This window comes from Garra rufa, chromosome 11 (assembly GCF_049309525.1).
Source record: "Garra rufa chromosome 11, GarRuf1.0, whole genome shotgun sequence".
Taxonomy (NCBI): Eukaryota; Metazoa; Chordata; class Actinopteri; order Cypriniformes; family Cyprinidae; genus Garra; species Garra rufa.
The window spans coordinates 33,955,770-33,982,259 of NC_133371.1; the positions used below are offsets into that span (position 1 = coordinate 33,955,770).

The 26,490-nt window shown below is 33.2% G+C and overlaps 1 protein-coding gene across 7 annotated transcripts in view; it reads left to right on the forward strand.

The window, feature by feature from the left end:
* The window catches only part of ppfibp1b (PPFIA binding protein 1b), a 43,063-nt gene that overhangs the window by 6,789 nt on the left and 9,784 nt on the right, over positions 1–26,490 (forward strand). The window contains exons 2-17 of one of the 7 annotated variants that reach the window (XM_073850354.1): positions 5,970–6,053; positions 8,030–8,235; positions 8,878–8,964; positions 10,359–10,472; positions 10,640–10,771; positions 17,797–17,889; positions 18,045–18,137; positions 18,988–19,105; positions 20,694–20,738; positions 21,395–21,456; positions 21,551–21,635; positions 22,455–22,594; positions 24,742–24,842; positions 25,279–25,338; positions 25,523–25,583; positions 26,234–26,266. In XM_073850354.1, the coding sequence (XP_073706455.1) occupies positions 5,990–6,053; positions 8,030–8,235; positions 8,878–8,964; positions 10,359–10,472; positions 10,640–10,771; positions 17,797–17,889; positions 18,045–18,137; positions 18,988–19,105; positions 20,694–20,738; positions 21,395–21,456; positions 21,551–21,635; positions 22,455–22,594; positions 24,742–24,842; positions 25,279–25,338; positions 25,523–25,583; positions 26,234–26,266 (1,494 nt within the window). In that variant the 5' untranslated portion in view covers positions 5,970–5,989. The remainder of the gene's footprint in view (positions 1–5,969; positions 6,054–8,029; positions 8,236–8,877; positions 8,965–10,358; positions 10,473–10,639; positions 10,772–17,796; positions 17,890–18,044; positions 18,138–18,987; positions 19,106–20,693; positions 20,739–21,394; positions 21,457–21,550; positions 21,636–22,454; positions 22,595–24,741; positions 24,843–25,278; positions 25,339–25,522; positions 25,584–26,233; positions 26,267–26,490) is intronic. The other 6 variants (XM_073850355.1, XM_073850357.1, XM_073850358.1 and 3 more) reach the window with 6 other exon arrangements.

Sequence of the window (26,490 nt, forward strand, 5' to 3'; positions counted from 1 at the left end):
TGATGTTGGTGGATCTAAACCAGAGTTGATTCCTCTGTTTGACTTCACACGATTCAGAGAGGAAATATGAGCTTCATAAAGAACGTGTTATCGCTTTTCGCAGACTGGAAGCCACCATGTTCCCGCCATGAGAGGAAATTCCAGCCCTGCAAAAATCTGCAATGCAAAGCATCCTGAGCGTAGCTTGAATCTACGCTACATGGTTGTTAGCTCATAATAAAAGGCTTTCCAGACAGAGAGAGAACCTCCAGTGAGTTGTTTGCTGCTTTGTTTGTGTTAAACAGTGATATTAATGTGGATCAACAGAACGTGCAGGAACAAAAATGAGGCAAATTGTGAACATGTGTCCAATGTTTGACCAAAAACACACTTTTCTAGAAATAACATGAGTTTCCACACAAGGTTTTGATTTATTTACATTTAAGGTACCAGATTAAAACATTCCATAAAAGTTCTAGATCTGACAATTGTCATTTAAAAAAAAAACGTAACTATTCACAAAGTGCATTTCCATAATGTACTTATGCTGCCTTCATGTGATATGGGAAAGATGATGCTTTCCACTTGTGAAGTGGAAATTACCAGTGTGTCGTGTTCAGGTGCTTTTGTTGTCGTAGTGAAGAAACATGGCGGACTCGCAATTTGTCCTCACATGCTACTTTGGTAAAACAGACCAAATAAAATAACATGAGAAAATTGCCTCCTTCAGAACACTGTACCGCACAAGCTAGCATCTTCTCTTAACGGTATTTTTAAAGACAACACTACGTTTAAATAGCGACGTTATTAAAATCCTTTATGCCCCAGCATTATGGGGGCTACAAACTAACCAACTAAACAGCAGAGAACTTTTAACATCATGCGATGCTTATCATTCAGTATAGTTTCGTTGCTGTCCGCCATGTTGAAAGGTCAAAGTTTATCCCATCTCGGCAACTCGGGTATCATAAAAAATTTCGAGCTTTCCAGTGGAAATTACAACGTGAGTGGGTGTTCATGTGCAATTTCGATGTCGGATTTTGGTATTTACCATAATTACGATAGCACATGAAGGCAGCAGTAAAGTGCTCCATTTACACGCACTAATTTTGTACTTAAATACTAAAAATGATTCTTTAGTACTTCTTAAGATAATTTTAAGAACATCTTAGTGTACACAAATGTGCTATTTTAGAGCACCATGAATATGAACTTGTACTTTTGTACTTTAAACATACTATCCTTGTATTAAAAAGTATATTTAGTTACCACTTGTAGTACACTTGAACCCTGTCTTTCAAACACTAGAGAGTTTAAGTGTACTACAAGTAGTATCTAAATTACTTTTTTTTAAATATAGAGATAGAATATTAAAAGCGCATTTTAGTTCATATTCATTGTGTCCCAAAATAGCACATTTGAGTACACTTCTTAGACGTAGACATTCTTACAATTATCTTAAGAAGTACTAAAGAATTATTTTTAGTATTTTAAGTTTAAAATTACATGAAAATAGATCACTTTAAGTACATTTATGGAAGTGCACTTTTTTTTCTCCTGAGGAAGTGCATTAGTTTATATGGAAGCGCATTTCCGCCACTGAATAAAAAATAAAAAAAGGTATTTGTGACATCTTTTTAATCTTTTTCTCACAATTTCGAGTTTACATCTCGCAATTCTGACTTTTTTTTTTTTTTTAGAACTGTGAGATGTAAGTGCACATTGCGAGTTATAAAGTCAGAATTGCGGGGTATAAACTCACAATTGAGAGAAATAAAGTCAGAATTGTGAGATATAAACATGCAATTCCAGTTCTGAGGAGAAAAAAAAGACTGATATGTTCACAGAATTGCGAGTTTATATCTCACAATTCTGACTTAACTCGCAATTGCGAGTTTATACCACACAGTTGCGAGTTCATTTCTCAGAATTGCGAGTTTATATCACGCAATTCTGACTTAATTCTCAATATTGCGAGTTTGTGTTAAGCAATTCTGGGAAAAAAGTCAGAATTGTCACAATAACTTTAAAAAAAAACATTTATTCAGTGGTGGAAATGGGCTTCCATTAGTTTATTAGAGCCCTATGAAATCTGTTTTATTTTTTCCCGAAGTCCTTTTTTTTTCTGCTTTAATTTTTCTGGATTCCGTGTTTGTTTTTAATTTCTCTAGACTCTGTTTTAATAGTTAAATTAAAAATATTAATAAAAAATAATGATTAATTAATTAACTTATTAATTGAAATCATAAAACTTACACAATCTAACAGCATTTTGTTGAAAGTTTCAGAAAAAATAAATTTGAAGAGTCTATAAAAACTATTTTTTACTTTTTTTTGTCAAATTTAGTTTTATTTTTACCTCTGTGCTTTCCACTCATTTTCTGGATTCCATGTTATTGCATTCATTCAGTTTTCATAATCAAAAGCATTTCTAATTAATTCATTTGATTAAAAAAAAAATTGTTGTTGTTTAATTTCTTTCTTCTTTTTTCCCCCCTGAAATACTGTATTGTGTATTTACATTTTTCTGGTAAATACCTTCTGGTAAATAATTTTTCTTAAAGGAGAAGTTCCAGAACTTCCAGAACAAAAATTTACAGATAATTTACTGACCCCCTTGTCATCCAACATATTCATGCCTTTCTTTCTTCAGTTGTAAATGTTTTTTGAGGAAAACATTTTAGGAATGTTCTCCATATAATAGACTTCTATGGTGCCCGTGATTTTGAACTTCCAAAATACAGTTTAAATGCAGCTTCAAAGGGCTCTAAATGATCCCAGCTGAGGTAAAAGGGTCTTATCAGAGCTAGACAAGATGAGCATTTGAGGTTGCGGGCACCATAGAAGTCCACTAAATGGAGAACATTCCTAAAATGTTTTCCTTTAAGAAACATAATTTCTTTACGACAGAAGAAAGAAAGATCTTGGAAGTGGGTAAGTAAATTATCTGTAAATTTTTGTTCTGGAAGTGAACTTTTTCTTTAAAAAAAACAATGATTTAATAACAATTTTATTAGTAGTAGTATTATCAGTAGTAATATAGTAATATTTCTGTCACAGTTTCTTCAAGTTAAAACAAATTTTCATTTTGACGGGTTGCTTGGAAGACCTTTAGGTTGCTGTTTGTATATAATATGATGATACTTTTTCTCAAATGCTCATGAAGTGACTTTCAGAGCAGTTCTGCAGATTGTTTATGCATTTATGTACTCATATATTGAGGCGGCAGAGGTTGAAAACAATCTTTTGAGGTTTCATACCATCTTTTGAAAAGTCTTTGAAAGGAAGTGTTTGATCCACTTTTCTTCGAGCAGAATGGCTATAATCACACCGTCAGTGTTGATTGACAAGCCTACTTACTAACAGGTGACTCAAATCAGACTGTGCATTGAGATATTTCAAGTCTCAGTTGCCTTGTGTATTGTCTAGTGACAGGATAACAATAACGCATTGAATTGATCAAAAGTGACACTGACATTTCAGTTACAAAATGAAGTGCTGTGTATTAATTGTAACTTGCTTGTACACTGTACAGAGCTAGTTATTAGAAACTAAGGGGATTTTTATGGTATAAGACCCTTAAAAAGGCTTGCTGTCAAACCAAGTTTTTCTGATAATCCGTGTGTACTTCTTACGCAAAATTTGTGTTTACCCGTTTTAAAGGATTATTAACCGCTAATTCACTGTGTACAGCTTTTAGCTTCACATGTTTCTTTGAATGACTTCAAATGGTTAAATAGGTCCTCGTTCTTGGATCACAAGCCATTTCTATGCAGAAAAACTGATTTTCCATTTAGCATAGCACACTTTCCCTTCTTTCGGATGTGTAAGTTAACCTTTGGCCTGTTGTGCTTGTGCATTACGAGAAATTTGAAACACTGGTGGATGGGGTATCAGAACATGACAGGGTGTCTCTTCACCTCCTTGTTTTGAGGATTAAAACTGAGAGAATGCCGCTGCTGTGTTCTCGGGCCACAAGCCAAAAGAGCCTAACAATGTGTCCCCGCTAGTCCCCCAACAAAGTACCCAGTGTCCCCAGCAGCAGCAGCACAAGCACTGTGCCAATAATTGAAATAAATGGCTCAGTTATTCTTTAAAATCTGTGGCTAATGGTTGGAGCTTGACTGCGTTACCCAGGGAACAGCAGAGAGCTGAGAACCAGCCAACCTTTCACCCAAAGGATGTGCTCTGCTCTCTGGATCCATCACAGGGACACCCCGTCCAGATGAATACACAGTTAGATATAAAGATGAATGGAAAGGTTTGGGAAATATACTGTTGCGCAAGATAAACAAGTTTAGGATAAAGTAGTAAAAATCGAAAAATTAAAACTAAAATGAAAATAACTTAAAAATTAAAGGATTAGTTCACTCCTGAATAAAAAATTTCCTGATATTTTACTCACCCCCATGTCATCCAATATGTTCATGTCTTTCTTTCTTCGGTCAAAAAGAAATAAGGTTTTTGAGGACAACATTCTAGGATTTTTCTCCATATAGTGGCTCTACACAAATCCCAGCTGAGGAATAAGGGTCTTATCTAGCAAAACAATCGGCCATTTAAAAAAAAAAAAAGTATATACTTTTTAATAGGGATGGGACAATACACCTACCTCCCGATTCAGTAATATCACGATACTTGGGTGCCGATACGATATGTATTGCAATTTTATTTATTTATATTTAGATTCTATTTCGATTCTACAAGCATTTGCGATTCGAAATTGTTATTAGGGCTGGGATGATACGCTTTTCTGCCGATTCAAATGTTCTTCACTTTGTAAACACTGGGTTGGTAGTTCTCACTGCATAATGCATGAAGTCAAGCTAGTGCAAGACGATAATTTGTGGTTAAAAAGTATATAATTTTTTTTTTTTTCATAGAAAATGACAGATCGTTTCAGTAGATTAGACCCATATTCCTCGGCTGGGATTGTGTAAAGCCTTTTGAAGCTGCAGTGAATCTGCAATTTGGACCTTGAAGTTCATTATGAAGAAAAACCTTGGAATGTTTTCCTCAAAAACCTTAATTGAAATAAAGCTAAATAGAAAGAATAAGAATACTATTCAAACAGTTTTTTGACAGTAAGTTTTTTAATGTTTTTTTCTTCTGCTTACCAAGCCTGCATTTACTTGATCCAAAGTACAGCAAAAACAGTACAATTTGGAAATATTTTTAGTATTTAAATTGTACTATTTATATTTGAATATTTATATATATTTTTTTCGAATGGTATAGTGTATAATGTTACACAAGCCTTTTGTTTCAGATAAATGCTAATCTTTGGGTCTTTCTATTCATCAAAGAATCCTGAAAAAAGAAATACTCAACTGTTTTAAATATTGATTATTATCATAATAAAAGAAAAAAATTGAACAGCAAATCTGCATACTAGAATGATTTCTGAAGGATCATGTGACACTGAAGACTGGAGTGATGATACTAAAAATGTAGCTTTGATCACAGGAATAAATTACGTTTTAAAATAGATTCTAATAGAAAACAGTTATATATTTAAGTAGTACAAATATTTCAGAATTTTACTGTTTTTGCTATACTTTGGATCAAATAAATGCAGGCTTGCTGAGCAGAATAGAATTATTTAAAAAAAAAACATAAAAAATCTTACTGTTCAAAAACGTTTGACTGGTATGTATACTGAAATTAAAATCAAAACTGAAAATAAAAAAATAAACTAATTTGAAATGTATATAATAAATACTATAATGGTATATAAATAATAGGAAAATAACAGTAAATCACATTTCCTGTAAAATTCTACCCAAATCTTTGGTTTCCGTGTAATACTTTCCTGAATTACATTAGTCATGTATCAAACACGCAGCATATTGGCATTTATTCTTCATTCAGTTTTGTAGTTTTGATTTATTCAGTGCCTAAGCCTTCAAAATGCCTGTATTTAGAGATTGCCTACATGCATTTTGTGCTGTTTACTGTAATATGTATTTTGTTGTCTCCTCTTTATTCAGGATTAACAGAGCTGAACAAGATGATGTCTGACGCCAGTGACATGTTGGCAGCGGCCTTGGAGCAAATGGATGGTATTATAGCAGGTAAATTGTTACCTGTGACTCATGTAGAATTTTCTTTTCAGCCAAAATGTCACGGTGCGGTTTACAGAGAGTAAGATAGGCGATCTTAGCAAAATGTTAACTCTCTGACCAAACGGTCTGGCATATGAAGTATTTCATCACTGGCTTATTATAAGACTGACATTTCAAGTTGGAGTCATCTTTCAGATCACATGATTTCCTGAAGTTTGAGCAATTAAAGCATTTACCCTTTCCTTGGTTCTGACTTCAGAATTTGAGTGGTTATTTTGCCCACAGAATGCTTTATTATAAGGTCATAGTATCTTTTATCCCATGATAATTGTGTTTTTTATTATGATTGCTCAATTCATAAATGCCGTACAGTTGCAATCAAAATTATTCAACCCCCCAGAGATTGCAGTACTTTACAAATACAAGCTTTTCTAACCCAGGACTTTATTAAAGTTGCATCTACAACAGTTTACTGGCATAATAAAAGTGATCATATCAGTATATAATATAATGTTTTTTAAGTTATAGGATATTTTAAAAACATAGCTAAGTCAAAATTATTCAACCCCTATTCAACATTGCTGTATAAGTCTCTTATTTTTATGGTAGGGAACAAAATTGTCTTAACACAAGTAAGCCTTTAGAAACTATTTAAAAAACAGAATTAGCTTGGGCTGTTACACATACATACAGTTAGTCTCTGCATGTGCTGAAGTTGAGTAGCAAATATGGCAAAGTCAACAGAGCTCTCACAAAAGCTTTTTTTTGTATTAGAAGATTTAAAGTTCAAACGTTCCTAGAGACACAGCTAACAGCCTTATTCCTTAGTTTAAAATGTGTTGTACCAGAACTTTAAATATTTTGTACAAAAAAGCACAATATCATAAAATGTTTGATCAGAGCAGCTGAGAAAAACCTGCAATGTACAGCCAAAGACCTGAAAGATGACCTGACGAAAGCAAATTAAACATTTCAATGCAGAATATAGCACAAGACAAGTATGGCTTCAATGTTGAGGCATCTTGCCGAATACTACTCTTGACCAAGAAGAACAAAAAGGCAGACTTGAACATTCTAAAATTCATTTGGATAGACCTGTGGAGTTCTGCAAGAATGTTTTATGGAGTCATGTGACCAAACTGGAACTTATGAGCCGAAGAAACCCAACTCCATCGTTGAATTTGGAGGTGGATCAGTCCTGTTATGGGGGAGTTTTACTGTTGCAGGGAGTGGAAATCATGACTGTGTGAAGGACATCATGGATTATTTGAAGCATCAGGCCATTTTGGCAAGAATTGTGATGCCTTTGGTGCAAAGACTGAAGCTAATGATCAATAAACAATCATCCCAAAGTACACATCCAAATCTACTTATGCTTGGTTCAGGGATCAGTCATAGAATGTTCTTGAGTGGCCTGTTCAGTCTCCAGATTTAATTCTCATTGAAAATATTTCAATGAATTTTAAGAAAGCAGTGGCAAAGTGAAAACCAAAGATAATCTATGATCTGAAAGCTTTTTCATGCGAGGAATAGGCCAAGATTGCAGTAGAGAGGTGACAGAAGCTTACCAGCACTTCCAAGCAGCATTTATTGGTGGTTTTAAAGAATAAAAGATTCTGCACCAAAGTTAACTTTTGGGGGTTGAATAATTTTGAGCATGATCGTTTAGAGCCAATTCAGTTTTTATTTATTTTTTTATTCATTGACTTACGTTCTCAGAATTACTAAAATGTGTTCTCACACTCAAACTTTCTCTAATAGTTTACTGATGCCTTTGTTGAACTGTTTTCACAAAATCTTGTTCTCTGCAGCAAAGTCCCTTGCAGGTCAAGGGGGTTGAATAATTTTGATTGCAACTGTAAATTGTGCTAAATGTAAGCTATTCTAAAATATTGCCTGCCTTTCATGAGCTTTTAATGTATAATGTGTAGCTCCACCAATTTTCTTGCACGCTGCTTTTATTTGTTTTTGTCTTTGGCACGCAGGCTCCAAGGCTCTGGACTACTCCAATGGCATCTTTGAATGTCAGTCCCCAACATCGCCCTTCATGGGTAGCTTGCGAGCCCTGAACTTACTGGAGGACCTCAGGGGTGTTCTGGAGCTCATGGACACTGAGGAGAGAGAGAGCTTACGTTGTCAGATCCCAGACTCTACCGCAGACAGTCTGGTGGAGTGGCTGCACGGTCACCTGGTACGTACACCACATTCCAGAAGTCTGGAATTCACGGTGTCTACTCTAGATACGAACATGAGCTAACATACTATGTGTTGCCATGTTGTAAGGAAGTACATGGTTATTTATACTTCGTTTATTTATAGGAAGTCTATTTTCCTGTTAGCTCGTAGTCTATTTTCAGTGATAGTCAAAAGTATGTTATGTGTTGGTTTATGCCTACTAGAAGTATTTTTGGTTTAATTCTGGGATTGCTAGGTCTGTGCTCACTATTTTCATTGAGGTATTATAGCATCATGTGCGCTAATTCTATTTGTAGTTAAGACTGCAGTTTAGTTTTATGATTGCCTCAAGATATATGTTACAGCAGATCCAAGAAACATTATTCTTGTGTGTCTCGAGACAGATTGAATAACTGCCAAGGGAAAGTCGACACATAGTACCATATTTAGTCAGTTTATATGGATTATTGTGTTCGTTGACCCAGTGTTAACATTTTGTTGGCACAATAAATGGTGCATGAAAACCCTGAATCTCAAGTGACCATCTTTTTCTCAGTATTACTTGCTTGTAAAGCATATAATTAACTGTTTCAAGACATATTGTGTTGGATTTCATAATTCTTTTATAATAAATAGTTTTTCTGTGTTTTTCGGACAGTCAAATGGACACATTGCAATCACCGGTGATGTTTACCAGGAAAGACTTAATCGTCTTGAAAGTGATAAAGAATCCCTTGTGCTTCAGGTAACTTTGTATACACAAGCACATACTTTTAATGTTTTTGAAAGAAGTCTGTCATGCTCACCCAGGCTGCATTTATTCAGTCATAATACAGTAAAATTGTAAAATATTATTAAAATTTAAAATAACTGTTTTCAAAGCTGAATTTTCAGCTTATATGACCCTTCAGAAATCATTCTAGTATGCTTATTTGCTGCTTAAGAAGCATTTCTTACAATTATCAATGTTGAAAACTGCTTAATATTTTTGTATAAACCCTGATACATTTTTTTCAGGATTTTTTGGTAAATAGAAAGTTCAAAAGAACAGCATTTATTAGGGGTTCAAGCGTGTAACACTGAAAACCTATTGTGGAGATAAACTCCACATAAAACTGATCGGGCAGACCAAACCGTAAGTCGTAGAGACTTGAAACTTGGAGGGATGATAGTACTCACACTGCCAACAACGTCACCAAGGCTCGCCCCAATCGGCCTAACGGGGGCACTACAGTGTTCAAAAGTACGAAATTGCTCATAGCTCCTAAACCGTTAGTCGCAGGCTCAAGTGTCTTGTCTCAGATTCGATCATGAGCCTCAAAATTTTGGGGTTTTTTGGATTTTTTTGAAAAACCTACTGCAAACTAGTCTTAGGTTTTCCGCCCGATCGGAACCAAACCAGTGCAGAAACTCACTCGTAAATCAAAGGGATGTCAAAACTTTAGAAAGGAGCAGGGCCACTTTTAGTAAAATACCTAGTACTCCTGAACGGAATGACATTTTTCAAAGATGTAAATGATTGTGCATTGCACATTTTTTCCCACATACACATGATATTCATATCACATGACAGTACTCCTCATTGTGGACAACTTTGCCTCTAGAACTATTGCTGTCAATCAAATTGTTTGTTAAATTATCGAGAAGATGATAAAACAACTTTTGGGAACTGGTCCTAGGTTTTCTCTTGATCTGGAAAAAAACACTGCGGTACAATTCTCTGGACTCTGTAGGTCAATAATTATCAAAAAACCCAAAATCTTATAAAGCCTAAAGGAGAACTTAAAACTTCACGAAACCCTGCTGAGCACATGCGACAGGTGATGCAGATCGGATCACAGCTGGCGCTATAACAGTAAAAAAAAAAAAAAAACATAATATTTTTATGGTAAACTGCCTCAGAGGAGACCTGGATTTGCCAAAAATGCTTTTTTAAATAATTGATTTGGTGGTTACAGGCTTGCTAAATAATGTCTTTTTTCATATGTGCTTAAGTGCTTGAACCCCGGTAATTGCTGCTTGCAGCTATATTTTGTCTTCAAAACATTATAAATATGTTTACTGTCACTTTGATCAATTTAATGCACCCTTGCTAAATGAAATAATTTCTTAATGAAATAAGCTCATCATTCTTTGCAGGTGAGTGTTTTGACGGATCAAGTGGATGCACAGGGTGAAAAAATAAGGGACCTAGACCTGTGCCTTGATGAACACCGTGAGAAACTAAATGCCACTGAAGAAATGTTACAACAGGTGGGTTTAAAGATGTTCCTTGTATATTGGACACATGGTCTGGCAGTTGCGTCAAGTGCATTTTACACAGTAGACAGGGCACAGCCTCTAATCACAAGCAAATGCCCATAAAATTGATTCATAAGATTTTTTTTGTTCATGCTCTATTTGTGAACTCTTCTTCCTAGGAACTCTTGTGCAGATCAGCCCTTGAGACTCAGAAGCTGGATCTTATGGCAGAGATTTCCAACTTGAAACTGAAGTTAACATCCATGGAGAAAGAGAGACTCGATTTTGACGACAGATTCGGAGATAGCGAGGTACGAAGCATCCACACATGTATGAGGGAAATAATTGTGTATTGATGTCTTCGTTTGAAAATGTCAGTGGCTGTGCTTTAATTCTAATGATAGTCATTGGTTAATTTGTGATTTCGTCATTGGTGCACAGAGCCCTTTTGTTGTGACTGCTTTAACGTGTTGCAGTTTGCTGGAAAATGACTTAAGTGTTTGTTTGGAATCATGATTCTGCAGTATAGCCAACCTTTTGTTTCTGGTCAAGCCTGTAGCAGAAAGACATGCATTCAACAATGCGATCTGTTAGCGCTCAGACATTTACCAATCACGTCATGTTGTGGTACAGAAGTCTGTTCCAATGCACTGGAATGTTAGGCTTTTAACTATTCTCTGCTTTGTTTGCTGTCTGGGCAAAATGGCAAATGCAAAAACAACCTTTAAACAGCCAGATACCATTTCCTCTCCAAAACATGGTTTGGGTGGCCTCTCTTCTCTCTAGAAAGTAGTCATTACCACTAAGTAGGAGTATGCCCCAGTGTGGGTGTATAGGAAGGGTCCTCAGCGACAGGGTGTTGGGATCCATTGGAATGGTTTTCCACATTGGTGGTTTCAACTATTTCAGATAAACCTGCCCTAGTCTCAGCCTCAGACGTCACGCCCACGGAACGTTGGCTAAACGTCTGATGCATATGGTACACTTAACTGGAAACACTTCAGGAATGTCGAAGTCGTCCTCTGATTAGTTGAATTTGACCGGATTTCCGGAACACGCGAGTGCCGCGTTTATTTTCGGTCCGCCGGGAAACAGAGCGCAGACTGGTTTACTCAGCGTTTTGCTAAAAGGTGCTTATGCAGACGCCGTTGTTGTTAAACACATTTGCGACGTTCGCGAACAAATTACTGACTTACTGCGTGTTCTCCCTCTTCTTCGTTAACTTTCAATGCTGGTTATTTCAATGACTGACTTGTTGCATGCCAGTCTGTTGTTGTGGGGACATTTCTACGCCCTGAAACGTGACGCTGAACGAAACGAACTGTGATTGGTTGTTTGACATGTCGGTCAAACGGCCTTATAGGCGGGCCTTGGCCAATTAAAGCTGCCATGAATTCCAGACCTTCAGACGTCAATCTGAAGGTCTGGCTACGCGAGACTAAACCTGCCCTAAACCATGTTTGACCACATATATGTAGTTCACAAATACACTTCCTGTCAAAGTGGGCGTTTCTTGGCCCAAATAAGCAGCAAAATAGTACGTTTGTTTAGGTTGTTTGTTAAAGGAGGCCTGTTATGGAGACATTTTACAATAAGTAATATAAGTCTCAAGTGTCTGCAGAATGTGTCTTAAAATTGCAGCTCAAAATACCCTACAGATTATTAGAAGCAGAAACACGCTGTTTTCGTGTCTGTCTCTTTAAATGCAAATGAGCCGCTGCTCCTTGCCCCCTATTCCTTTTCCAGAATAGTGCTGTCCCTATACAACTCATACTTCAGATACTCAGATACTGTTTGTTTTTGATTATCATGTCTATCGTGCTTAAATCATGCGTTTTAAACCATATTAGTTTAAATATCTGAAATAGAAACCTGAAATTTTCTGAGCGCACATTCGAAGGCTGTCACACAGCACCTGAGTACTAAACTAAGTCCTCTTTCATGTCTTTTTGCGCTTAAACTGTTAAAAACACACATGATTTACAAAAAAAGACAGTTGAGTCTGTGAAGGGAAACAGCTGGGAAAGAAATCACATGTTTATATTAGATCTGTGTGGCAGTAGTGTAATATACAGTAAATAAATCAATAAATCCACTTCTCTTGTCTCCTCTGAGGCTGGGACTCTAAATAGTGTTCTATGCTCATCTGTGCAGCCAATGACAGAACAGTTAGCATGCTTTGCTCTAATTTTTGACATGACGTTAGAACTTGTACACCGTTGTCGTTTGTGAAAATTTGAGCAGCTTGTTTTTCTGGGTTGGTAGATGCACCGGTGACCCAATAATAACATTTATAAGTCTAGCAACTTGAGACTAGGTGTAAAGCAGACTTTTATCTTACAAACTCCAGACCAGCTGGCCTTGTTGTTCAGGGCTGCCTTCAGTCTTTGTGCATAACATGTTTTATTTAGTCTTGGGAAATGCTGTTATCACTTGAAACTATTTTCTTTAAACAAGAAAAGCAACAGGATGATTTCAGTTTCTTAACCTGTGTTTTCACAGTCTCACACATAAATAAGGTTTTGTATTTTTGTTGTTGACATACGTTTTTATGTGTTTGTCTTTCTTGTTATTAGAGTATTTTAGAACAGAGATACAAAGTATTGTTTAAGCTGTGCACTAAATTGGTAAGGTTGGTCTAGGTTGGTCAACACATTCATCAAAGATATAAATTATTTCTGCTGTTTCCTGTTATTTTCCTCCTACATAATTTGCTGTCTCAGCAAGACTCCAGTTTGTTTCCCTAAATGTCCTTTATTTATCCTGACTATGATATGTCATTTTAGAAGAAGAACTATCAGAACTACTGTAGCCTGGAAATACTTAAATTACACTACTCTTCAAAAGTTTGTGGCCGGTAAGACTTTTAAAATGTTGTTTACCGAGCCTGCATTTAAAGGTGACATATCATAAAAGTAACTTTATTTTGGTAAGCCTTTCTCTGCAAGCTTGTGAAAAAACAAGCCGCTCAGATTTCACTCTCATTGTAACGTAAAAAGGGGATCTTATAATATTACCACCCCTTAATCTGCACGTTTTCACCCACAGCACCGCCATTGTGTTTTCGCAAGCAAAAACAGAGAACCAGTTCTAACGCCATGGCGAAAGTTTAAGCAAAGCATGCTAACTGTTCTGTCATTGGCTGCACAGACGAGCACAGAACACTTTTTAGAGTCTCTGCCTCAGAGGAGACAAAAGAGCAGTGGATTTATTGGTCTATCTACTGTATATTATGCTTATTATGCCTTGCCACACAGGTCTAATATAAACATTTGATTTCTTACCCAGCTGTTCACCTTCACAAACACAACCAACTGTTTTTGTAACGCATGTGTGTTTTTTAACATAAATTTGTGTATATTTGACAGTTTAAGTGCAATAAGACATGAAAGAGAAGAGTTTAGTACTCACATGTCATGTGACAGACGCTTTCCGTTTGTGTGCTTGGGATGTGTGCGCTCGGAAAACCTTATATCAGAAGTTTAAACTAACATGATTCAAACCGCATCATTAAAGTGCGATAGACATGATAATCAAAACCAAACAGATGTGTTTTGGCAGAGTATCTGAGATACGAGCTGTAAAGGCACAGTCCTATTCTGGAAAAGGGGGCGGGGAGCAGCAGCTCACATGCATGAAAACAGCGTGTTTCTGCTTCCACTCAAAATAGACATTTTCAAAAATATATAATAAATGATCTGTGGGGTATTTTGAGCTGAAACTTTACAGATAGATTCTGGGGACACTCAAAACTTATATGTGACCCTGGACCACAAAACCAGTCTTAAGTCGCTGGGGTTTATTTGTAGCAATAGCCAAAAATACATTGTATGGGTCAAAATTATTGATTTTTCTTTTATGTCAAAAATCATTAGGAAATTAAGTAAAGATCATGTTCCATGAAGATTTTTTGTTAAATTCCTACTGTAAACCTATCAAAATGTCATTTTTGATTAGTAATATGCATTGCTAAGAACTTAATTTGGACAACTTTAAAGGTGTTTTTCTCAATATTTTGATTTTTTGCACCCTTAGATTTCAGATTTTCAAATAGATGTATCTCGGCCAAATATTGTCCTAACAAACCATACATCAATAGAAAGCTTATTTATTGAACTTTCATATGATGTATATATCTCAGTTTTGTAAAAATTTAACCTTATGACTGGTTTTGTGGTCCAGGGTCACATATTGAGATGAATTGAGATTGAAACCCTCCACCTCCCCAGCTCCACCTGTATAGACCTGCTATGGGTTATGTTATTTGTGCAGCAGCAGTTTAAGTTAAGTTTTAGGATGTCTAAGACCAAATACATTAAATGCTAACATTTTTTAGGTGTCATGATAGAACTATTTTTATTTTAATGTATTTTAAAATCTGTTTCATTCCTGTGATGGCAAATGATCCTTCAGAAATCATTCTAATATGCTGATTTTGTGCTCAAGAAACCCTTCTTATTATTGTTATTATAACATTTCTTATCACAGTTGAAAAGTATTATACTGACCCCAAACTTTTGAACTGTAGTGTTTTCCGATTGTCCTTAAGCTTTCTGGATCACTGCTCCAAGTGGATGCCTCTGTAGGTTGCGGTTTTTTTTTTTTGCTGCGCAGAGTGTTTATGACTAGAGGCTGCTCTGTTGTTTATTGAATCATAAATCCGTGGCTGAATGCTAGACATTCTGACAAAGAGCTTGGCCCTGAAAAGCCTGAATGCTGAATGGAAGCTTGTCACTAGATTCTTGTGTTTTTGCTCATAAAGCATTTGTAAAGATCGAATACTTAGCCTGTTTGTTAAACAAACCATTTTAAACTTAGAGTAGGCTTCTCTTTAAAGCCCTTTGAAGCAAAATTATTTAGGAATATGGCCATGATAATCTGTGAGTGTTTAGAAACGATTTATTAATATTATTAGATCCCTCAGTTTTTTTTTTAATATTTTATTTTTGTGGTAATCGGTAGCATGCATATGCAGTCGGCAGTTTAACTTAAACCCATTTAGCATTCATTTTAGGGCTACAAAATGATTAGTCGCGATTAATCGATTCAGAATAAAGGTTTACATACTATCTCAGGGCTCGAAATTAACTTTTTTACTTGGTAGCACTGGTGCTCCCAACTTTAAAAAGTTAGGAGCATCCCAAAAAATTTAGGAGCACCCAATTTCTTTTTAGTTATGCGCCGATCTTGATTCTTCATGGGCGATTCTGATTAACAGATTTTGATTGCCCAAAAATTAATTTAACTAGCCCAAATTAAAAAAGACACTTTTTTTTAAATATAGAAAATCAGATAGGAGTCTAAATGTCAATCAAAAATGTTTTCAATACACAAATATAAACAAATATCAAGGAAGGAATTTTATTTCACCATTTAGTGTCGCTGCAGCATTTTAAAATATCAATTTAAGGCAATTTATGACCCCCTTTTTTTTAAAAGAGCTGGGGTTGGACAATGTACGGTAGAATATTAAGCCATAAAATGACATGATTTATAATTCAGATACAGACACAAAAAAAAATATCTAATAAAATGGCATTTCAACCTTTTTACCATTAAAAGGGATAAATCAAGTTTATAATTTCTTATATTTATATAAGATATATAACATTAGTATAACTTAATTGTTTAGATTTTTAAAAGGCACATTAAATTCTTTCACATTTACACATGGATCGATAATTGCAATAATTTGACCATAAACAGTTGAAAAAATGTATTAGAAATAAAAATTAATGTTTGTCACGAGGGGGCGCTTTAGGAGCGCTGAAATAATACGGTTTCCATGGTAACAGCTGTACACAAACCAGCCTTAACGCAGTTTTATCAGACATGAATTGACAATGCAAACGACACGTTTCTGAGGACAGTCGGTTCCCTTCAGATACATTCATATAAAGACATCCGTGCCGCGTTTTGACTTTGAAACGTACATCTTGCATATTTATTCAATGACATCATTGCATTTTTGAAGATTTATCCAGCCCTATCGCGATCGACTTTCCGTCTCTTAAACTTTTACGTTAATCAAGACTTTTCTTACACCATTTTACATGTTTATAACTTTTTATGGCCTTGCATTTGATACAAATAAATTGAGGAGTTTTAAGGACCTGCAGAAGTCCTCTACTTCACGATAAGTACGTCTGACAGTCCGGTGAAACATTCTGGTAGCCTTACTGGAAACACAAGAGCCCAGGGACGTCGGGCTAGCGATTTTACGAGCCCTGCCGGCTAATATCTCAAATCTGCATTTAAGGTAATAATGTGAAGATTAACTTAAATAGTTATGTAATGTTGGAGAAATCGGCGAAACCGTCACTGTATCAGCTCACAGCAGTCTGTGCAGTAAGGATAGCGACAGTTTTGAAATCGAGTCGCACCACAATCATTTCTCTCACTCGCACAAATGCTTCCAAATATAATTTGAGGTCGCACAGGTTAATTTTTGGTCGCATATGCGACCAAAATGGTCGCAATTTCGAGCCCTGTATCTGTGTGTACTGTGTATATGGGTCAAAGATGTCCACATCAAAATAAATTTACAAAAGTGATTTTATGTCCATAGAATGTAAGTAAAGTGTCTACTTTTAAGGTTTTGTTGAATACAATTTGTTCGAAATGTTACATTGTCATTCAGTGTAACACAATATTTATGTAAAAATTCAAACAGCATGCTTATTCTGACTTCTACATATTTAAATATATAAAAGAATAAAGGAGCATATAAAATTTTATTCAGTTTTAAATGAGTAAAAAATCTTACTGGCAAACGGTCAAAACCTATGATAGTGGCAAATTTTAAAGATTTGGAGAGAGAATTACAACTAATTAGTATTTGAGGTGAAAGTAATTTGTCTTTTAATATCTTTTTGCTCAGAAAAACAAAAATGCAATTAAATTAAACACAAAACAACAATTTAAAGCAGTATTACACTTTTTGTTTTTATGCTTAAACCTTTTTTGTATTTGACCCATATATTAAGTATAAATAAAACACATATATGTATATATTAAGGAAAAATATGCTAGATTTATATGTAAAATATTTATTATTTTATATATATAATATAAATTATATACAGTTTACATACAAATACATACAGTACATACAAATATTTAAAAAATGTATGCATATATTTGTGTATTTATATATACCTAATAAATATACACAGTACACACACATAGTTTTTAAACATTTTATTTTGAATTGATTAATCGCGACTAATCATTTTGCAGTCATAATTCATTTAACAGTATTACAACAATATTAATAAGTTATATTAATAATAAAATAAGTTGTTGTTCCTAAAATGTTTTCTTTTTCTTTTTTTAGGGTTTGATTTTGGAGATTAACGAACTGAGATATCGTATTTCGGAGATGGAGAGTGAACGGTTACAGTATGAAAAGAAATTGAAATCCACTAAGGTGAGTTACTAGTGAAAACAACCATTGACGTTTCCATCTTTAAGCTTGCATAGCGTTTTTTCTTCTTCTTTTGTCTTTCTTACATAACCTGTCATCTTTCTTGTTATCAAGTGTCTATTTTCCTTTTCCTCCTTGGCTAACCTCTCCGCCGCTAGTCGCTAATGGCCAAACTCTCTAGCCTGAAACTCAAAATGGGCCAGATGCAGTATGAGAAACAGAGGAAGGAACAAAAAATCCAGGCACTCAAGGTCGGCATACCTCAGGGTGGTTACTGCTTGTGGTTTTTTTGCAGTGTAACTTTGCTTTCTGACACTGGCAGTTTAAAGTTGAAACATTTCACATATACAGTGGCCATATTTTATATTCTATTAACAATCCAGTGACTTTAAATGTTGCTTTAGAGTCTAAATACATTCTGAGGCTACTGTTAATGAGTTTTGTGAACTTTTAACGGTCTCAGTTTGACTCAGAGCTCCATAGCCCTCCATTTTGGACCATTTTGTACAGACAAAGTTCTCATTTCATGATTCGAAAGCTGCTCATTAAATCTGCCCTCCTCTGTAGGCAGTGGCACCAGTATAAGATCTCAGCATGTTTAATTAACCACAAGTATGCGTTAGTGTGAGGTTCTACATAATGTTTAAGCTGAGAGGGCTAAATTTCAGACTGCTTTATAATGCAGGAAAAGCTATTTCTATCGCTACATCCTACTGTTGCATACTGTTAAGCCACACGCTTCAAAAAGCTCAGTGTGAGGTTTGCATGATTGTGTTACTCAAGTTTATTTTTATTTTTTCTTATAACAAGTCTTATAAACATCTCTTCCACCCTGGAAATGTATTTAACTCTTGAATGACATTGTTGAGTGTGATCTTGTTTAGTGGTAGAAGCATATATAATTGATTAATTTAATATTTGGCTATTTGTGAGACAATCTAATAACTTTGCATGCTTGGCCAGTTAACAAAAACATGTCCTGTACTGAACTCTCTGATAATTATTAGTAACTGCATGGTTTGGTATTACTGGGTGTTTAACCTGTGAACTTCAGCGGTGGTTCAGATTCAGAGTTGTGAGATGTGTGTGTTTCATGTTCAGGAGGAGCTGGTTACGTTGAGAAGGCAGCTGGATGGCAGAGATGGCGATCTGAGGAGGCTGCAGGATGAGACGGGGTCCAGATCCCCTACGCCTGCAGGCCTAGACGGCACGGAGAGAGGTGGGTCACGCATAATAGCTGTTATTCACACTTAGTAATCACAGTATTGCCTGTCCCAGCATGCCCTAAATTGGTCTAGTTTTGTCTTGTCATTATGCTGTATCTGTGATGCTGTACTGACTAATTAATTTAAAAAAAATAGCTGGAGTAGATCAAGATTATTGTATTAGTTCATATAAAAATTTTTATAGTAATTTTTTGCTGTTCTTTATTTTTATTTTTATTTGTTTTTGTTTACTTTAGTTATTTGCTTTGTTTTTGCTTTTGGTATTTGTTTAGATTTTTAAATTATTTTATTTTGTTATTTTGGTTCATTTTTGTTTGTTTATTTGGATTTTTTTATTTTAGTTTTTGTTTTTAAACATTGTTTTCCCTTATTTAGTTTTTTGTTTTGTTTTTGTTTATTTTGTTTTTATTTTAATTTTTGCTTTTTATTGATTTTTTTGTGTTTGTTTAGATTTTTTTGTGCATTGTTTTCCCTTATTTTGTTTTTATTGTAGTTTTTTGCTTTGTATTGCATTGATATTTATTTATTTATTTATTTATTTATTGTTTGTTTTGCTTTTGATGTTTATTTTTGTTTTGTTTTAATTCATTGTAGTTTTCTTTGTGTTGTATTGATATTTATTGTTTATTTTTGTTTTTATTTTGTCCATAGTTTTCCCTTGTTATTTTGTTCCTTTGTTGCTGTTGTTGTTGTTTGTTTTTGTTTATTTTGATTAGTTTTTATTTGTTGTAGTTTTTGCATTGATATTTATTTGTTTGTTTAATTTTTTAGTGCTTTTATTTTGTTTGTTTAGATTTTTCGTTTGTTATTTTGGTTAGTGTTTGTTGTCAGTTTTTTTTTTGCTTTGTTTTTTATTGATTGTTTGTTTTAATTTTTAAACATTGTTTTTGATTATTTTATTTGTTTTGTTTTAGTTTTTGCTTTTTGTTTTTGTTTACTTTAGTTATTTGCTTTGTTTTGCTTATGATGTTTGTTTGTTTAGATTTTTATATTTTCCTTTATTATTTTGGCTAATTTTTGTTTGTTTATTTGGATTTTTATTTGAGTTTTTGCTTCATTTATGCTTTATTTATTTTTTGTTTGTTTGTTTTAATTTTTAAACATTGTTTTCTTTTGTTTTTTTGCTTTGTTTTTGTTTATTTCATTTGTTTTTATTTTAGGTCTTATTTATTGTTTGTTTTTATTTTTTGTGCATTGTTTTCCCTGGTTACTTTGCTTTTTGTTGTTGTTTTGCTTTGTTTTTGTTTTTTTATTTGTTTTTATTTATTGTTGCTTTTTGCTTTGTATTGCATTTATATTTATTTATTGTTTGTTTTGATTGTTTTTTTTTTACCATTTGTCAATGTTGTTGTTTATTTTGATTTGTTTTTCATTATAGTTTTATTTTTTAATAGTTTTAGCATTTTTTATATTACAATTATGTTTTATTTATATTATGTTATATTACATTTTATTATAATTGTTTGCTTTATTTTATTGTTTTTAAGTCTCCTACTATGTAACATTTTACTCTTAGCCCTTTATTGGTCCAGCATATTTAATAACAGAATACGTTTAATATCATTACTCTGTCTTAAACAGTTTTCCATACTGAGGAAACATTAAAAAAGAGGCTCAAAGAGAAACGTAAGGAGGCTCCATGTCTACCTTCTACACATATATCGCTCTTTCAGTTTTTTAATCTTTGTACTATTTTTTTTGTCCTCTTAGTCCTCCATTTCCTGTGCCTGCATGTTTGGGCATGGTACTCATAAAGCTTGCTTTTCTACAATACAAAGCAGTGGAAATTACAGTCTTACAAGAAGTTAATGGATTTAAAACTGTGTGATATTACATATAGGAAAGTAAAGTGAGTAATAAATAACAATGTCATAGCCCTGACAAGAATCAGAGTTGTTGCCTTCTGGCATGTCACATTATTGTCTGTTTGTTTCTTGCCTGTCACCTCGTACTGTAACATCCTCTGTTCCCCAAAGCTAGTTTCTTCACCTCACTTCCCCTCTTCCCTCCATCATAGTGCATTGCCCGTCCTCATGATCTCACAGGCTAGACGTCCACTCTTATCTGTGGCTGCATACGCTCACATTTAATCCCGACAAGCTCCTCCTCACTTCCGTTGTGTACATTTCTCACATTTGTCACAGAAGGTCACTGTTGTATTTCAGTTCAATGTGTCTGTCTACAGTTTATGTGATGCTAAATGTCGGGCCTGAGGCCTAGTGTTTCTTTACCCTTTAGTGTTTATAAAATGATCTTTAGTTTACTAAGCCTGTGCTTTGCAGATATGGAAGTGCAGAAAATGAAGAAAGCAATGGAGTCGTTGATGGCAGCAAATGAGGAGAAGGTAGTTTTATAAGTTTGATAAGTTTCCTTTTCCATTGCTTTTGAAAACCATAAAGGAACTTGGCATTTAATTCTGTTAATGATGCTTTGTGTAGGATCGCAAGATCGAAGAGTTGCGTCAGTCACTCCTGCGTTACAAGAAAGTGCAAGAAATGGTCATGTCAGCACAAGGGAGAAAAGGTGATTTATTTTGCTTTTAATAAAAATTCCAAAGTGGTGTCAATGAAATTAGTATTTTAGTACTATTTATATATTATTAGTATTTATTGATAATTAGAATTAGCCTTAATTTTTATATTGATTTTAAATTTAATTTGTATTGTTTAATAAATTCATTTTAATAAATAAATAAATTGTATGCATTTTTATTTTTATTTGTTTATATTTGTAAACATTTCTTATTTGGCTTTAATTTATTTTTATTTATTCCAGAAATGTGACCTTGATATTTTCTTGAATTGTTTGAATTATTTAGCAAATAAAATAAAATGTATTAATAATTTTCATATTATGTTGTATTATGATTTTGGGGTGAAATGTGACCTGGATATTATTTGAATTATTTAAAAAATAAAATAAAATGTATAAATGTTTATAATATAATATAATATGATTTTGGGGTGAAACGTGACCTGGATATTGTTTGGATTATTTAAAAAATAAAATGTATTATTAATGTTTATTTTATGTTATATTATATTAATTATATTATATTGTTATGTTATAATATATTATATTATGAGTTTGGGGTGAAATGTGACCTGGATATTTTTTAATTATTTAAAAATAAAAATTAAATAAAGGAATTATTAATGTTTATATTATATTATATTATATTATATTATATTATATTATATTATATTATATTATATTATATTATATTATATTATATTATATTATATTATATTATATATATATAATCCCGTAATGTGCTGCTGATAAGTGACGTTTGGCCGAGCTAATGATCAAATCTCTCTCCTCTCCTGTCTTTCTCATCAGATAAGGTCAAAGAAGGAGACAGTGATGGGAGCAATAGCGACAGCTCCCTCTCCATGTCCACCGCCCTCTCTGTTTCCATGGACACGGAGAAGTCTCTGCTCTCTTACACAGAGGAAGTTGCTGCGAGGGGTCAAAATGAGGTACAATTTTCTTTTTAGACCAACAGAATTCATATAATGCCATTCACTGTTTGTGGTTAGTTTGCATCCTTGTGAAAGAACTATATTTTGTTTTGGCATGCCTAATCCGAAATCACAGCACTGCAGCCTAGAATTATTCTTAATTTAGAGCAACACAAGCTGATTGACAGTTCAGCAAAGTTGTGTTGATGGTGTTTTTTCAAGCTAAAGGCAAAATTGAACACTTGCAGAAACACACAACATGTCAACCTGTGACTCATACTGTCACAGACGATCCAAGACATCGATATGCACTTGTCAGGGAGTGACTGAATGTCTTCAGATATTACTGTTTAGAAGTCATGGATCCTTGGAATATTATGTATGCAGCCTAGGACTCCCAAAACTGCTTTTTTAGTATTCTTAGTGACACTTTAAAATAAGGTTACATTAGTTAATGTTAGTTAATGTATTAACTAACATGAATAAACAATGAATACATTTATTACAGTATTTATTGATCTTAATATTAGTTAGTTAATGAAAATACTATTGTTCATTCTTTCTTCAAGTTAGTTCACAGTAACTAATGTTAACAAGTACAACTTTTGATTTTAATAATGTATTAGTAAATGCTGAAATTAACATGAACTAAAATTAATAAATGCTGTAGAAGTATCATTCTTAGTACATGATAACTAATTTAGTTGACTAATGTTAACTAATGAACCTTATTGTAAAGTGTTACCATATTGTTGATATAATTATTATGGTATTTTAAAGTTTTGAATAAGCTTTTTTATGTTTTAGAATAAATTATTTTCTTTTTTTAAGTTTTAGTAATTTTATGTTTTGTCATTATTATAATTATTATTTTAAATTTCCATTTAGCTTCAATTTATTTATTTCAGTTTGAGTAATTTTAGTGTTTCAACCAAGGCAACAGTTTATTTAATTTTTGTTTTTTTAAGTTAAAGTTTTTTGTCTAAGATTTATATTTTATTCTTTTTTTTATTACAGCTTTATTTTACTAACGAAAATTATTTTTTAATAGTTTGTGAATAATAACACTACCTGTAACAAAAACTGGATTATTTAAATTGTAAATATTTCTATTTTGTGAAAGGCATACATGCAGATGTAAAGATAAAAGGTACAGTATTTTTACTATATTTAGAAACACTAGAAAATTGCGAGAAAAAATTAAGAGAAAAATGTACTTAATTATCATTTAAAAAGCATAAAAAGGCTTTATTATATTATATTATATTATATTATATTATGTTATATTATATTTTATTTTATTACAACTTTATGAAAATTATTTTTAATAGTTTATGAATAATAACACTACCTGTAACACACAAACTGGATTATTTAAATTGTAAATATTTCTATTTGTGAAAGGCATGCATGCTAATGTAAAGATGAAAGTGCAGTATATGTATTCAGAAACACTAGAAAATTGCAGAAATTAATTAGAATATAAAGGGAAAATGTACTTGATTGTCATAAAAATAATTTTTACTGTATTCAAAAACACTAGAAGATTCCAAAAAAAAATTAGAGGGGAAAATATACTTATCATAAAAAAGCAAAAAAAAGCTTAGATTATATTATATTACAACTTTATTTCACTTAACGAAAATTATTTGTAATAGTTTGTGAATAATAACACTACCTGTAACACAAAAACTGGATTATTTAAATTGTAAATATTTAATATATGCTGATATAAAATAGTTGCTTTTTTTTTTTTACTGTATTAAGAAACCGTAGAAAATTGCAGAAATTAATTATAATATAAGGTGAAATGTACTTAATTGTCATTAAAAAAAGGCTTTATATTATTATATTATATTATATTATATTATATTATACAACGGCTTTATTTCACTTAACGAAAATTATTTTTAATAGTTTGTGAACAATGAAATTAGAATATAAGGGGAAAATGTACTTAATTATCATAAAAAATGCAAAAAAGCCTTTATTATCTTATCTTTTCTCATAATATATATATATATATATATATATATATATATATATGTATATGTTTTTTTTTAAGTAGTTTGGGAACTACAGGGTTTTGATTTTTTTTTTTTTGAAAGCTTGTGTAAAGAATTCACTGGTGTGGATTTACCTTTGCATGTTCTCTTCATCTGTAGGAAACTACATTTGTCAGTACACTCCAAGTGTCATCGCTCGCAGTCTCATCCCCAGACAAAGCAGACAGCGATTCAGTCCTGGAACACATGCAGCCATCAAGGTACAGAATCACTTCAGTACATTAAAAAACACGCCTTTTTGTCTGCCGAGGTCGTTTTTTCACGCAGAATCATCATCTGATAAAATCTGGAGAAGCAAACATTCTTTTATATCCTAACTCTGGCTGTAGATTTATGTCCCAAGGCATCCCACCTATGTTATAGCATCTAAGCATCCCATCCTAAGTGTTAGCACCTCTGAAGGCTTTTCCTATCTTGTGCTTTATGTTAGCATCCTCTTTCCATCCTTTCCAGTCTTTGAAATGCCTATTGTCTAGTTCATGACCATGTCACCCTATTCATGCTATCCTATCATTCTATGGTGTATTTTCTCACCATTAGCATATCAATGCATGTATTTCTATAAACCCCACTGCTTACCCATCATGCTTTGCCACCACCTCTGCATCCCAATGCTTGTGTGTTTGTCCTTTGTAGTGAGACAGAGTGTCAGGAGCCAATTCAATCACAGGAGACCCCATTAGATGAGAGTCCCGAGTGAGTATGTGTGTCACAGGTGGAGTTCGGTTACAAAAATGGCACATTTTGATTTGCCAGTTTTTGAGTAACCTGAAATGCAACTATTGTAAATCAAAGTGTGTGTCGAACACCTTAAACATAGTGGTTTCATCTGTCTGTATATCGGAAAGGGTGATTGTAACAATGTCTTTTTATGTTTTAGAATTACAGAGGTCTCAAAATCAGCAAGCCAGAACAACCTTGATGGAAGAGCCAGTGAAAAGGTGAATTTCAGCTCAGTCTTAAGCCTCAAGATTGAAAAAGAAAATTTTGTCATTAATTACTCACCCTCATGTTGTTCCAAACCTGTTAGACCTTTTTTATCTTCATAACACAAATTAAGATATTTTTGATGAAATCCAACAGCTTTCTGACCCTGCATAGACAGCAACGCAACTGACACGTTCAAGGCCCAGAAAGGTAGTAAGGACATTGTTAAAATAGTCCATGTGACATCAGTGGTTCAACCATAATTTTATGAAGATAATAGAATTTTTGTGAAAACAAAATACAAATACAAGAAAACAAGTAACACATTTTTTCAAAAAAAATTTCTCTTCCATGTCAGTCTTCGATGTGCGACGCTATCTATGCAGGGTCAGAAAGCTCTCAGTTTTAATAATAATAATAAAAAAAATAATAATAATTTGTCTTACAAGTTTGAAACAACATGAGGGTGAGAAATTAATGACACAATTTTTATTTTGGGGTGGGGTGAACTATCCCTTTAACTTGTGTTAAAAAAATATATATGTATATAATTTTTTTTTTTTTTTAGGGTTTTTATTAGGGTTAAGCAATATATTGAATATTTAAAGTGAGAGAAAAAAAAGCCTTTTGTGCATTTATTTTATTTTATTTTATTTTATTTCAGAAGCCGTTAACAGTAGATCAGAGGCCAGCAGAGGTAATTATTATTTTTTTTTGTTAGGATTTTATAACTATTATTAACTATATTATTATTATTAATTAGAATTTATTATATTGATTAATGTTATTTATACTACCAGTCAAAAGTTTTTCATATTTTTTAAAGAAGTCTCACCAAGCCTGTATTTATTTGATCCAAAGTACAGCAAAAACGGTAAACATTTAATATTTTTAATATTTGTGATAACTTCTTTATATATG